The sequence below is a fragment of the Melitaea cinxia genome, chromosome 15, assembly GCF_905220565.1.
Source record: "Melitaea cinxia chromosome 15, ilMelCinx1.1, whole genome shotgun sequence".
Classification (NCBI taxonomy): Eukaryota; Metazoa; Arthropoda; class Insecta; order Lepidoptera; family Nymphalidae; genus Melitaea; species Melitaea cinxia.
This window is the reverse complement of record NC_059408.1, coordinates 10,702,532-10,718,159: the sequence shown is the minus strand read 5'-3', so window position 1 is coordinate 10,718,159 and position 15,628 is coordinate 10,702,532. Positions and strand designations below refer to the sequence as shown.

Sequence of the window (15,628 nt, the reverse complement as noted above, 5' to 3'; positions counted from 1 at the left end):
CCGTAGATGAACAAAGGTCACCGACATAGCTCTCAAAATCTGCCAGCTGAAATGGCAATGGGCAGGCCATATAGCAAGAAGAACCGATGACCGATGGGGAAGGAAGGTTCTTGAATGGCGACCACGACTCAGAAAAAAGAAGCAGAGGCCGGTCTCCAACCAGGTGGAGTGACGATCTTAAGAAAACAGTGGGAAGCCGCTGGATTCAGAGGGCTGAGGACCGGATGGAGTGACAAACTATAGGGGAGGCCTATATCCAGCAGTGGACTGTTGAGGGCTGATGGATGGATGAGTAGATTGCCTATATAATTAGAAGAATATATTGAGAAGTGAAGTGATAGCATTCAAGAATTAATGTTTTAATTAGGTCTCCGATATATTGGCGTACCTACCAGTAGATACGCCATGTAATAAAATAAGTTAAAACGTATCAATTTACGATTCTAAAGTAAATAGTTACGAATTCTTTGTTTTGATTTCTTGTGAATTTTTAAATTGCTATGTTTGATCACATTAAAAGATATTAAAACATAAAGTAACATTTTTGCCATGCTTTACCTAATTTGTTCATTTTTGAGTTATTACGTTCAACATATAGAGCATATACATATATTTTTTGATATTTTACTTTGAGGAGTAATATCAACAAAATAAAATCAACGATAGAAATTAGCGACACAGTCAAGTTTTGAAGAATCAATTACTTAAATCATTACAGCTTCATTCGTCTGTTTGTTACGATTAAGACTACAAAATACAGTCTTTTAAGTCCTGTTATTAATTTGTTGAGGCTTAAAACATAGCGATAACATAAATGTATTTTTAGGTATAGGGAATATCGTAGTTGTATAATTGGCTACTGTTAATTTTTAATACGAGTAGGTTGAATGATGTGATATAAATTGTTATTTGAATTTCAGATAATATAAATTTGTTTACAGTTGTTATGATTAACAACAAAAACTAAAAAATATTTGTGTTCAAAAAGGTATCCTATTATATAGTTACATACTTATATGCTGTGTGGCTACGACAGTAAAGATTATAGCCACCCCTCTCTTCCCGTGGATGCCGTAAGAGGCGACTCAGGGATAACACAGTTCCACTACCACCTTGGAACTTAAAAAGCTTACCGATGGCGGGATCCAATATCCATCTGCTGTCTGTCTGCCAAGATCCAACTACTGGCTTTGAAATACACAGGCCGAAGACGGGCAGCAGCGTCTTAGGTGCGACAAAGCCAGTTCTGCGGTCACCAACCCGCCTGCCCAGCGTGGTGACTATGGGCAAAACACATGAGTTCACGTTATTTTTGGCGTAAACTTGTGGAGGCCTATGTCCAGCAGTGGACTGTATAGGCTGTAATGAAATGTATTGCAAAAGTTACAATTCAATCAGTCAGAGGTTTTAGTTCTGTTCAATTTTTAACTATTTTTTTGTTTAATATTGATTTACTGTTTTATTCTTCCTTGATATAACACTTCTTTTTAACCGATTTCCAAAAAAGGAGGAGCTTCTCAATTCGATTGTGTTTTTGTTACACCAGAACTTTTGACTGTGTTGACCGATTTCGATGATTTTTGTTTTAATCGTAAGGAGATGCGTGTCATCTAGTCCCATTTAAATTTAATTGAGATCTATCAAGTACTTTTTGAGTTATATCTAATAATGCTTGTGCCCTTGACCATTTTTTCGTCGATCTACATTGTATTATACCTCATAACAAAACACATGAGTTTGCGCCATTTTTTGGCGCGCACTTGTGGGGGCCTATGTCCATCAGTGGAATAGGCTTAAGTGAGTGAGTGAGTGATACTTCTATTGCATATTGAAAGTGGGGTACCTAATAGTCATGTTTATTGTCTTAAAAAGTATATATTTGAATATGTAAATGTGATTATCTCTTTTCATAAGAAAACAAAACGTGTAATTACAATATCTTTTTACTAAATTGTAAACATAACAAATATTATCGATGTCGATAAAGGCACTGCTCTCTATAACAACCCTTCCACTGCTCACCATATGCCGGCTTTGAACGCGCCCTTAAATTACGTAACTTCCCGCTCATAATAGAGAGATATGCCTTTAATATCTGCCTGAAACTGCTTTCGCGCTGTTTACTTTTTGCCTTTGTTCTTATATTAGAAATTGTGTTGCAGTTGTACCTTCGTTATCTTGAGCTATGGTTATTCGTACGCATTCACATTAATCTACGGGTTAATCTAGACCTGTGTTTATTTCACACGCGGTGTTATTAGTAATTTGAAATGATTTGTTTGTAATTCTAAGATATGCTTATTACTGGACTAGAATAGAAATGGAACTAGATTTATAATTTAGTATAAAAATAATATATTGGGGAAAAGTATTTTCGTATTTTCTAGTAAAATGTTGCAATAAAATCTTTATGGTTGTATTGTTTGTAACTGGCTGGGTTTGATACAGTGAAAATGTGGTATTTTAAAAATGAAATTAAAAAGTAAAAAACAGTTTCCGCTCACTTTTTATTTGTTTTTCTGTTCGCCAAAATGGATGAATCCTACGAAAAAATTCGGTAAATTTTTAAATTTTACTTTAAAAAAGGGAAAGGTATACTCAAGCTGCGAAAAAAAATGTATCGTTTCTGGACCTAATACGGTGTCAGTAATAGCACAAAATTGGTTTAAGCGTTTTCAGTCAAAAAAATTTTGATATCAAAAATACATTTCGGTCTAGTCGAAAAGTTACGCCACAACACCTGTCCACATACTTCTTTAGCCACTCAAAAAAAATGGAGAGAGTTTGATTGGGAAGTCTTAATAGATCAACCATATAGGCCCAATCTTGCACCCTCAGATTTCCCTCGGTTTCGGTCTCTTCGGAATTATTTAGGTAGTGTAAAGTTAACATCAAAAAAGGACTGTCAAAACTATGTGTCGTGGTATTTTGGGGTTCCGTAAGAAAAAACGGAACCCTTATAGGATGACTTTGTTGTCCGTCTGTCTCTCAAGACCCTTTTTCTCAGTAACGCGTGGAGATATCTAACTGAATTTTATATCAAATACTCTGTCCTTTGGAGATGTGAAAAAATCTAACTTCTAAGCCAACGAAATCAAAAGATACAGACGTTTACGCTGCAAATTTTTGACACTTGTAAGGGAGTCAAAACGTCTAGGGTACTTCCCGTGAACTCAGATTCTTGAAATTTGGTGCGAAGCAATTTCTTATAGCACAAACAAAGGAAAAATTGCGAAAAGCATAAATCTTTAGTTACATCATATAACAAAAATATTATATATAAAATAATTTTTGTACGGAACCCTCGGTACGCGAATCCGACTCGCACTTGGCCGGCTTTTTAATGAGAAGTCTCAAAATTTGTACAGCAATGGATTCCTGTCACTGCATACGAGATGGCGGTAAGATATCGAACATAATTATGTTTGCTAGCAAACGAGAAAACCGACTTCAATTACGTCGACAAGTAATAATACAACGTACTCGTAAGTTGACAAAAAAAAAATAATAAACGCACGAGTCGCCACTACCATTTCAAGGGTTCCCCTCGATTTCTCTGGCATTCTATCATCAGATCCTGGTTTCCTTATCATACCACCCTTGGGATATCTCCTTTCCGACAAAAACAGAATTATCAAAATCGGTTCATAAGCGACGAAGTTATCCCCGAACATACATTAAAAAATATATATGGTCGAATTGAATAACCTTAACCTTCTTTTTTGAAGTCGGTTAAATGGTAGATATATGTATTATAATTAATAATTAATGTTTTATAATTAAATTTTCTAAAATCTTACCTTGAATTTCTGTACAAAATACAAAGAAACTTTTTGCCCGACTTACTTTTATTTGCACGGTACCTACTCACATATTTGAGAAAACCTAAACCCTAACCCATGACCCTAACCTAAATGTAATGACAGAATTTTTAATCTATTATCTTAACATTTTTGAATATCATATCAAAAATTGACCGCTCCAGCGGGGTGCGAACCCGCGTCTCCGCGGTGGCTTCGATTATAGCCCCGCGGAGACTAATATCCCTTTCTTTCACAAATGTTTTTTGGGAATGTTATTTTTTGGCGTCGGTCGCAGATGGCGTCTGGTCCACGTAAAATTGCCGGCTATAGAAATGTCTCCGATGGCACAGTTGGGATTCAGTAAGTGGGGTCACTTACGTTAAGTAGATTCTTAGCGGGGCACGTGTCCGTAGTCAGCAGGTGCGTTTCGGATGATCGCCCGGGATTGTGATTGAAATTGCGCGTTTTCCGGGGTCAGTATTAAGGGCACAATGACATTTTTCGTTTTATGTACCATCCATACACGGAGCTAGATTGAGACAGTAATACATTTCATATAGGCAAGTGAAATAAAAAAAATGTTTTAGTTTATATTTAGCATTTTTGTTATGTATTTCTATGTCAAATTTTACAATTTGTTGTTACGGAGCTCCCGGAGATTAATGAATCGTATAAAACACAAGTGCTATGAAGCGGAACGCGCATCAAAATCTCCTTTTTAAATTATGCAACATTTGTATGGAAATACAAAAGATCACCCCTGGCTTGACTCCTTAAAAATACATCCCGTTTTATTTGTTGCGTTGGTTTGACGCCCGCTCGAGATTTGATTGCTTTTTCATGTAGATCATAATATCATGGAATTACTTATGTAGGACTACAGAGACACTACTCATTTTGAAGTGCTAGCTACTGTATCATTCAAGCGTAATTAAGTATATATTAAAAAATTATATTGTTTTGTAATTACCAAAGAGTCATGTGATAAATGCATTTACCCTCAATCAATGAAATAGGCTTAATATTTATGTATTAAAAAAAAAAGTAGAATTTTAAAAATTTGCTTAAAGATATATGTCGGCATTTAGACAAAATTAAGTTAAAACGGTTTACTTAAGCTTAGTAGTAAGTTCTACATAAAAATAGCGAACTAAAAGTGTTGTAATCGACAATCGCGTGTAAACGGCAGCGGTGGAGCACGTTCAGCCAGCAAACATTTGCGCGGGTGATTGCTGCGATGTTTATGTTGTCATGGCGGGTGCGTTTGAAAACCTTTGCTGGAAATTTTAGTGGTTATATAGTTTTTGTTATGTTTTTAGTTGCCTCGGTATCCATATGTGAGTATTTTAAACCAATTGCTGAACAATACCCAGGTTGGTTTTTTAACTAAAAATTGCATTTACTGAAATAAAATGTGTTTCAATAATGTATATGATTGATTTATTAAATTTTATTCGATTATTTAAAATTTAAAAAAAAACCGTAATTAGGAATTATTAAATTATATACATATTTTACAAGTAAGTCTTACATATACATATATTTCAGTGAAAACTATCATGAAAAAGAATGAATCGTAAAACAAGGCAAGTAATCTAAAAATCTCAGAAGTGACAACGTTCTAACCTCCTTATTAATATTGATTGATATAATTGATATGATTATATAATGATCGATTGATACCAAACACGGGTATATTCGAGCAATAGGGGCCGATTTAAGCAAATTTCGATTTAGTGGCGGCCATATTGGTCGCCATTTGCAAAAAGTTTAAGCGGTCATAACTTTTTTGTTTTTAAGCCGATTGAGTTGGGATTTTCAATTTACTTGTTATTGCGGAGAGTCCTATAGCCTAGTTCCAAAATTAGCTCTGCAAAGAGTCCAACCTCAAATCCTGGTTTTTAGACCGGGAGGAGAAGGAAGACGTCGAGCCGATTACGGGGAGCCGTCGCACAGCTTCTTAAGACCAGGGGTTCCCGAAATATCGAATTTCTGTTTTCTGAAGAAGTAGACAGCGGTATTTCGGCTGATTAAGAGCGGAAACAGAAGGTGAAATATCTCGGGAACCGCTGGTCGTAGCGCGACGGGGTTTTCGATGTTGACAAGCCCTCAAAAAGGGCTCTTAAACTGACTGTAGCAGGGCACTCTACGTAGAGTCTGACTTAAAAAAGTAGAGTTTTCTCTACACTTTCATAGTTTAAGTTTAGCGTTAAGTTATATAGGAACCGGGACATATTTGCCCGCCTTTCTAATTGGGGAGCGACTATTTACGAGCCGTCCCCGAAGTTTTAACTTAGAACATTTATTGTTTTATATTATATCGACTATTTCACAACGACTTTATATTTTATTATAATTCAATTTATTTTATTCTTTCATTTGTGACGCGCCTCCGACATGTTTGGCTTGCGCACCCCCCCCCAAAAGAACAAGGCCGGACTGGTCCAGCCCACAAAAATCACAAAGAAGCCGACAGATGGGGCAGCCGCAAAGCTCCCGTCGAAGACGAGGACGAGCCCCATCAAAGGGCCAACACCTGCTTTAAGCAGTACAAGTAAGGACAAGGCGGAGGCGGTGGGGACTCCAGAGTCGCCGAAAGAGGCTATTCTCTGCAGTCCTCACCGTCTGTCCCGCAGATCCATCGAGGAGTACAGGACCGCTACCAGGATGGAAGCGGCTGACGAGTTGGTTCAGCTCTGCGCGACGGCCACGACCAACACCAAAAATTTAAAAAGGGAGTACAAGCATATGATTTGTAAGGCCATAGATGGCCTATACGAGCTACTTGAGGCCAGCGAGGCGGAGCTCGAGAGGCTGAAGGTTTGCGTGAGTGGGGGGACCGTCGCGGGGTCGGGGCTGGCACCCGAGGAAGCCGGCCCTGCGTCTGTGGTGGCCTTGGATCCCTCGCTGAGCGCAAAGCTTAACGAGCACACCCGCCTCCTGCTCGAGAACGGGCAGCGCCTCAAAGATATTCAGGAGCAGCTCGCTAAGCAAGAACAGGTGGCCGTCGCACAGAGTACGTACGCGAGCGTCGCTGCGGCTGGATCTCCACCGAGGAGACCAGTTGCATCACACTCGTTAGTGGTCACATCGACGAATGAAGAGTTGACGGGTGAGGAGGTCCTCACTCAATTAAGAGAGACGATCGAGGCCAAGGAGGGGTGGTTAAAGGTGGAAAAGGTGCGCAAGGCAAAAGATAGGAAAATAGTAATGGCCTTTAGCACAAAAGAGGAGAGGAGTAAGGCAAGAATGAGAGTGGAAGAGAAAGGTAAGGGCCTCCTGGTCGAGGAGGTCAGTAACAGGGACCCGCTTCTGGTTCTGAGGGGCGTCTCCTCAGTTAATACTGACGAGGACGTGCTGAAGGCCCTGAGGAACCAGAATCGGGAGTTATTTGACGGCCTCGACCAGGAGACCGGTAGGGCTAGGGTCCGTTACAGGCGAAGGGCTAAAAATTCGCACGCGGCCCACGTGGTTCTGGAGACCTCGCCCGCCCTCTGGGATAGGATTACCCGCAAAGGATATGTCCATATCGACCTCCAAAGGGTGAGGGCTGAGGACCAGTCCCCGTTGGTCCAGTGCTCCCGATGCCTGGGTTACGGGCACAGCAGGAAGTTCTGTGTGGAATCGGTCGACGTGTGTAGCCACTGTGGCGGTCCGCATCTGAAGACGGAGTGCACGGACTGGGCGCAGGCCGTCCCGCCCTCCTGCAGGAACTGCCGAAGGGCGAAACTGGACAAGTTGGACCACAACGCCTTCAGCAGTGACTGCCCAGTTAGGAATAAATGGGACGAGCTAGCGCGGTCAACAGTCGCGTACTCCTGAGGGCACGATGGTCGGCGCAGTGGTGTGCCAGCAAGCAGTCTCCATTCCCTGGCTACATACGCGCGAGACACTCTGCGGGGGTCCTGGCTTCGGAAGAAACCTGTATGTTTGTTGCGAGACAAGACTCCAGCAGACCAAGAGGGGAGTGCATGGCCACCGACTCCTGCACAGGACTTCGGCGTTTTGGGTTACAGGGCATCTGTAGACTACAAAGGTTCTGTAGTTGGATAACGGATACAAATCCTAGCAAAAACCACGGCAAATAAATGGGTTGCTCTTCATTAGGAAGGCAGGCAAACATGCTATGTTTATATCATTAGGATATAAAACGATAGCATAGAATAAGTAGATGTAAGTAGGATTAAGTAAAAGTTGTCAAACTATTAGCATTAAGCTTAGATTAAAAACATGTAAAAACTCGAAATTAAATTATAAAAGAAATAAGAGTGTAAAAATAAAATAAGAATAGATTAAGATAATAGTATGTAAGATAAAATAATTGTTGTTTTGATAAAACAAATTAAAATAGTAAAATTGGAATAAAAGAAAACTTGAAATAAAAATTACAAAAGAAATAAAAATGTTAATTTAAAATAAGCATAGACAGAGAGATAAAATAAATTAAAAAAGATTGGAATGATGGAAATCTCGAAATAAAATTATAAAAGAATAAAAATGTTAACATAAAATAAGAATAGTTTAAGTCAAATGTAATATAACATAGCGTTGTCGAAATTCGATTAATTAAGATGGAAATAATTGTAATAATGATCATACGTATCATTAAGACAATAAATTTTTAGTACTTCTTACGTAAAAACTCAATGAACCCTGTAAAACAAAACTGTGAAAGAAAATATGTGTCCAATTATTTACCCGTTTAGTTAAATATTAAGTAAAGGTAGCCAGTAGGCCTCTAAACTAGTGGGAACCCACCCTGTGTGAGAAAGGTGATGAATGTGAGAAAGAAAAAGTATGCAGCATGGAAGTACGAGAGGCATGAAAGCGAGAACTGGTATGAAAGAGTAGCTAGCAAATACAGTCTCCGACCACACATGTCGGAGGTCTAGAAAAAAAAAAAAAAAAAAAAAAAAAACCTCCTTATTACCTATTTATTATAGCCTTTACATGGAAGAAAAACAAAGTTGATTAAGAAAGATCTAAACAACATAGAACTTTTTATAGCAAAATATTGCGTAACCAAGTTTCGTGTAAAATTTTCAACTCAAAAAAACGGCAAAAAGATGCCGGTTTTCCAGTTCAATTTTAGTGAAATCGCCATTTATACCAGTCTAACCTTATATCCCTCGAAGAATGGTTGGTAAATTTTCAATACTCACTTTATTAGGGGTGAGAGCGGAAGGAGGGTGAACGAAACGGCCTTTATTAGATTTTCTAGAAACGTGAGTATACAGCCAATTGCATAGGCTGCGACCGACACCTTGATATTGGAAATTTCTAAGAGCTCAATTTATAAACTCATGACTTGTTATAGAAAATTACGGCCCCAACAAATCTATGAAACGCGACTACCGTATTATGTGCGTTGTGAACAAAGTGATAAATTTGTTGGTTTTACGTTTTTTCAACTTTGCATCTAATATTGTGATTTGTTATTAATGTTTTGTTATAATTAAGTATAATTAAGTTATTTTGTTGTTGTTTTTTTTGTTCGGAATTTTATCACTAATATTTTTTATAATTTTTTGATGAAAAGGCACATCAACACACATCAATTTCTATTGCCAAGTTTAATAAGTATTTAATAATAATAAAAAAATACATTTTTCAATGTGGGTTGAGAATGAAATAGTAACTCGTCAAATATCTTCTCTATGCTGATAACCAAGTATTACTTGCGTCTTCGGCCGAGGGGTTGCAGGAGATGGTAACTGCTATCAGTAGAGCTTTTGTAAGAAAGGGAATGAAGATGAATGTAAAGAAGACGAAAGTGAGAGTGTGTTTTAAAGTGATGAGGCAGTGACAGACTGCAATATCGTGATTGGAGATGAACAAATTGAACAGGTGAATAAGTTTGTGTATCTGGGTTCAAAGTTTACAAGAGATGAAAAATGTTAGAGTGATATTGAAAGAAAAGTGAATGCAGGAAACAGGGCGAATGGAGCTTTTCACTTCTTTATGAGCAGTCGAAAGGTGTTGAACAAGGCTCTTTTGGCTATTCATGAGGGGGTGTTGATTCCGACACTCGTGTACGGAAGTGAAAGTTGGGTATAGCAGAAGAAACATGAAAGCAGAATAAATGCAGTTCAGATGAGAGCGTTAAGAAGTATGATAGGAGTAAACTGAGTGACACGATAAGAAATAGTGAGAAGAAAACGTTGTGGTCTGAAAGATGTAGTGACAAAAATTGAGAAAGGTATGCTCAGATGGTTTGGCCATGTCGAGCGAATGAGTGAATAACGATTGACGAAAAAAGTGTATAAGGCGAGTGTGGATGGAAAGGGTTGGATTGGGTAGACCTGGGCGGACGTTTCGAGACCAAATAAGGGACGTCTTGAAAAAAGGCCAGGTCAAGAGTACCCTAAACCGAAGAGCATGTATGACGGGAATAATGAAAATGTACGAAGCGAAAAAAGTGTGTAAGGATCGTAGCAAGTGGAAAGTATGTATATGTATGTATGTATGTATTTTTCAATGTTGTAAAACAATAGTTACATTGTAAACTTTTTTCCATATCAGTATAAATCAATAAACGCAACAAAATATTAAAAAAAAGTTTGTGTACTTATGTAGGCACGTAGGTAAGAAGTTATACTAACTTCTTCTTCGTTGATTAGCTAACTTCAGGGTGTCGTTTTTTTTCGTGACGGCGTGTGCGCGTGCATCGAATTTTTTTTTTTTACTATTGTGCCAAAAAAGTATAACTTAAAAAAAATAATCTAAATTTTCCAACCAACTATTTATTGTACCTACAACATCAGACAAAATAGTCAAAGGTAAGATTTTTTAAATTATTTATTATATTAGATTTTATGGCGTGAAGTTTCGATTTTTAAGAGTTCAAGTTCTTAAGTCTATACATTGAAATCTGGTAATCAGTTAACTTCAGGGAGGAAAGCTCGATCTCGACACGGCGGCGGCGGTTAAAAAACACACCGATCGTATTTAAAAAATCTATGATTATATTGAAGTGCTATAAATTTAAAGATGTCATAATATACACATATTTACGTAAAAAAGTATATTTCCAACGTCAATGCAAACTTCAAATTTACTTCAACGTATAATTCTGTGCCTCCTTTAATAAGTGATATAAGTCAAGTTTATACCCCTTTCATCAAGGGCATTATCGGAAAAAGCACAATTCGTTGATCTTTAAGGTTCAAGTATGAATACATCACATAATTTAGGTAATTGTAACACCTAATAAATGTGAAAAAGGTAGGTAGGTACAACTCAAAATTTATTTTCGTAAATAACTTTTAAAATTAAATATTTACCAAAAAAAAATATATTGTGAAAGAGAATGTTTTATTCTAAAAAGAAGACATTCCGGTTGATTAGGATCAACTGGGCAGGGTCTATTCGAACAAAAATTTCTTAAATCTTGTTTTAGCTGCCATTGCTCTGCTCCTGTAAAATGTTAATTTTTGACTTGAATTTCTTGTCACAGGAGCAACAATTCTATAATTGTTTTTTTTTTATATTTACTTCAATAATGAGTCAGTTTAAATAAAAAATAATAAAATCATCTTAATTTTAAAAGATGCGCGTGTGTTTATAACTTTATATTCCAACTTTCGTTAAAATTAATGCGTATGAAAGTATATTATTAGTTGTTATTAAAATATATATAGGTACTTCGTAAATATATAGAAAAATATAATATAAATATAAATATATATATATATATATATATATATATATATATATATATATATATATATATAACTCAAAAGTAGATTGTACTTTTTGTAACACATAAGGCCTTTCAGCAAAAGAGTAATTTATAGTAAACAGAAAAAACCTAATTAAACTATAACTAAAATAAAAAAATAAAAATAAAAAAAAACTAAAACTTTAACTGATCAATGTTTGTATTTTGCAATTTTTTAATCTATTTTAATTATATATAAATATGCCTAATTGTATTCAATCAGTAGTTGGTATAATTTAGTTTTGTAATTTTGTATAATTTAATTTGTTATCTTTTAATCGTTTATTATTTAATTGATGATTGTATTAAATTTTTCTATTTGTTTTTGTTTGTCTTAATTGTTTATTTTAGTGTTGCTTGAATTATTTATATTTTATATTTCTGTATGCGATTTATCGATTATTTCTTGTTAATGTGTTCTTTTTGCTCATTTATGAATTATTTACTGTTGGAAACTTTGCTGGTTTGTGTATTGGCAGTATGAATTTATTAATTTACTGTATTATTGTACTGTATGTTTCCTAAATAAAATAAAATAAAATAAAATAAAATAAATAGGATAAGAAAATATAGCATAAAAACGATGATGGTATTTGCTGCACATTAATGTGTTGATAAGGATTTATTAACGTAATAATTAAAAGTTTTGTAACAAGTTAAATATTTTTACTGGATCTAATGGTATGAAATGTTGAAATGTCGACATGAGTCAACTCTTGGCTCTAACCGGCTGTATTATAGCGTCATACAGTGTATAAAATTTTCCACATTTAACAAAAAAAGTTTATATTTTAAAAACCAATAATTACTGTGTCGGTTTTTTTTGCGCTTTTCATTGCGTTATGCTAAATCTTGACACAGCACCATCTGTGAAACGTATTTTCAATAAGGTCGTTTTTTCTCTTTCGTATTAGTTTAACATGTGTTCAACAGGTGGCGCAAAAAATGAAATAACATAAACGGTTTCAAATATAAACCATAAAATAAGCTATATCTATATTTGGTTATAATAATTAATATTTATACTCATTAGAAATATTTAAACATGTTATTGTTTTCAAAATGTATAACAAAATGCAACGCTTTCAAGCTCATCGGACGTATATTTTTAGTCTGTCTTAAGAACCAAATTTTACGTCAAACAACGTTTTATAGGTTAAGAATGATGTGTCAAGTTAGCAAAGTTTTATACGGAGTAAATAATTTGTAACTCTTAAATTATGTAGTGTAATAAAGTGTATAAATTATCAACATAACAGCTTTCATATTTTTATTAAAATGGCGGTTGTAATCGAAACAACTCTGGGAGATATAACAGTCGATTTGTATTTAGAGCAACGACCTATAACATGTTTAAACTTTTTAAAACTGTGCAAGATGAAGTACTATAATTACAATCTATTTCATACAATACGAAGCGGTTTTATTGCCCAAACAGGGGACCCAAGCGGTGAGGGATCCGGTGGACAGTCAATATGGGGTATATTAGAAGGGCCCCAAAAGAGGTTTTTTTCAGGAGAGAAAATGCCGAAAATTCGACATACGGACGCTGGTTTGCTATCTATGGTTTGCACTGATGATATGATGGTAGGATCCCAATTTTTTATTACACTTGCACCAGATTTAGATTCACTAGATGGAACTCATTGTGTTATAGGAGAAGTAACAGAAGGACATGAAGTATTAACTAAGTTGAATGAAGTGATATGTGATGAAACTCATCGTCCCTACAGAGATGTAAGAATTACACATACTGTTGTACTTGAAGATCCTTTTAATGACCCGCCAGGCTTAAGAGCTCCATCTAGATCTCCTTCACCTAGTGCGGAACGCTTAAAAGGAGGTAGAATAGCCCCTGACGAAGAAGTAGATGAAACACAAGGCAAGTCTGCGGAGGAAATACAAGAAATGATTGAAGAAAAGGAAGCCAAAGCTCGAGCTACAATATTAGAGATAGTTGGCGATTTACCTGATGCTGAGATAGCTCCTCCTGAAAATGTTTTGTTTGTTTGTAAACTTAATCCTGTCACAACTGATGAAGATCTAGAAATAATATTTAGTCGCTTTGGTAAAATAGTCAGTTGTGAAGTTATAAGAGATAAAAAGACTGGTAATTCTTTGCAATACGCATTCATAGAATTTGAAAATAAAAAGTCTTGTGAAGATGCATATTTTAAAATGGATAATGTATTAATTGATGACAGACGTATTCATGTTGACTTCTCACAATCTGTATCTAAAATGAGATGGTTGGGAAAAGGAAGAGGTGTCCAATATTTTGATGATGATAAGCAAATGCCTCCAAGAGATGAAACAAGAGATAGACAGAGACAGCATGATAGAAGACATAAAGATGAGCACAACAATCGAGAAAGACAATATGATAGAAACGAAAATAGAAGAGATAGAGATCACAGATCAGAAAGAGAAAAAACTAATAATAAACAGCACAAGGATAGAAGTAGGAGCAGGTCTAGGTTAGAACATTCCCGTTATAGACATTCAGAAAGAGAAAGTGATAGAGACTGTAAAGGAAACAGTAAATATAGAGACTCGCAGAAGTATGATAATCATGATAATTACAAAAATAAACATTCAAGTTCTCATAGGTCTAGATTATCTACTAATTATAATGATAGTAGAGAGACTAGTAAATCACCGAGAAGGCATAGTGATAAATCCGAATATAAAAAAAAATCATTAGAAAAGAAAAATCATAAAAATTCAAGCAGCAGTCATAAATTGCAAACAGACAAGTATAATAGCAAGCGCTCAAATGATGAAGATCAAACACAAACATTATCTAAAAAGGAAAAGAATGTAAATAATCACAAGAACCCAAAAACACCATCTCCCGAGTTTAAACAAAAAAAGGAAAAGAAAAATAAAACTAAAGATACTGCCAAAAAAATAACTAAAAAATACAGTAGTAAGAAAAAGCGTAAACCTTCTACTTCATCGTCTGATAGTGATTCATCAGAAAGTAGTGATTCCTCGAGTAGTGACTCTAGTTCATCAAGTGAAGATAACAAAAGGAAAAAGAGATCTAGAAAAAGAAGGAGAAAGTATTCCACATCAAGCAGTAGTAGTGATACTAGTAGTTCTAATAGTACATCGAGTACTGATAGTGATACCAGCTCAAGTTCCAGTGATGAACGTTCTAAAAAAAAAGGCAAAAAACCCAAGAAAAAAACAGAAAGGAAAACAAAAAAGAAATTATAGAAAATGTTGTCAATTATGCTATTTATGACATTTCAGTACAATAAAATAACTTTAAGAAATATTTTTTGTTTCACTTTCATCTCCCATAATGATAATTTAAAATGTTATTAAAGGAATTTGTAATTTAATTTTGTAACATTTTAATAATTAAAATTAATAATTGCATAGTTCTCATATTAAAAACTAGCTAAAATACTTTCTGTGATTTTTTTTTATAAATGAGTATACTTTTTATAAATTAGGCACAAATTATAAAATATTAAATTACATAATATGAAGTCTTTTTAATTTACTAAATTACTTAACTTAATTAAATAAATATATTTAAATATAGTTTATAATCTTTTTGCTCACATATCACCTATTTGTTAGATTTTAAATTTTAAAGATTTTATACGAATGCAGTTTAAAAAGCAATATTTATTAAAATTCTAACTGCCCGGACAGACTTCGTTCTGTCAAAAGTTAATAGTAAAAATATTTTTTTTTTCATTCCTACTAAAATTGCTCTTGCACACGTGTGATAGTCTCCTGTTACCAATTCTTGATTATGCTGATAGTTGCTATCTTGATATTTAGGAGCAGCTTATTAAGCTTGAGCGCATTCAGAATGTATGTATAAGATCTATATTTGGACTACGCAAATATGACCATATTTCGGAATTTCGCAAAAACTCAAGTGGCTCCCAATTCGCCTTCGCAGGAATACTCATATCCTTACCCTACTTTACTCCATTTTATTTAATTCCTTTACCCCTTCCTATCTGAAAGAACGTTTCAAATTCCTTGGTGATTCCCATGAACGCTGTCTTCGTTCTGACAGTAATTTCTTCTTGAAATTCCTTCTCACTCCTCTTCCTTTTATGATAAATCTTTTACAGTT

General features: G+C 35.2%; 1 protein-coding gene across 1 annotated transcript; it reads left to right on the top strand.

Annotated features, from left to right (window-relative positions):
- The first annotated feature begins 12,801 nt into the window (after positions 1-12,801).
- On the top strand, positions 12,802-14,806 carry LOC123660146 (peptidyl-prolyl cis-trans isomerase sig-7). Its single transcript, XM_045595249.1, has one exon. The coding sequence runs from the start codon at positions 12,802-12,804 to the stop codon at positions 14,743-14,745; it is 1,944 nt and encodes a 647-aa protein (XP_045451205.1). The 3' UTR covers positions 14,746-14,806.
- The last annotated feature ends 822 nt before the right edge of the window (positions 14,807-15,628 follow it).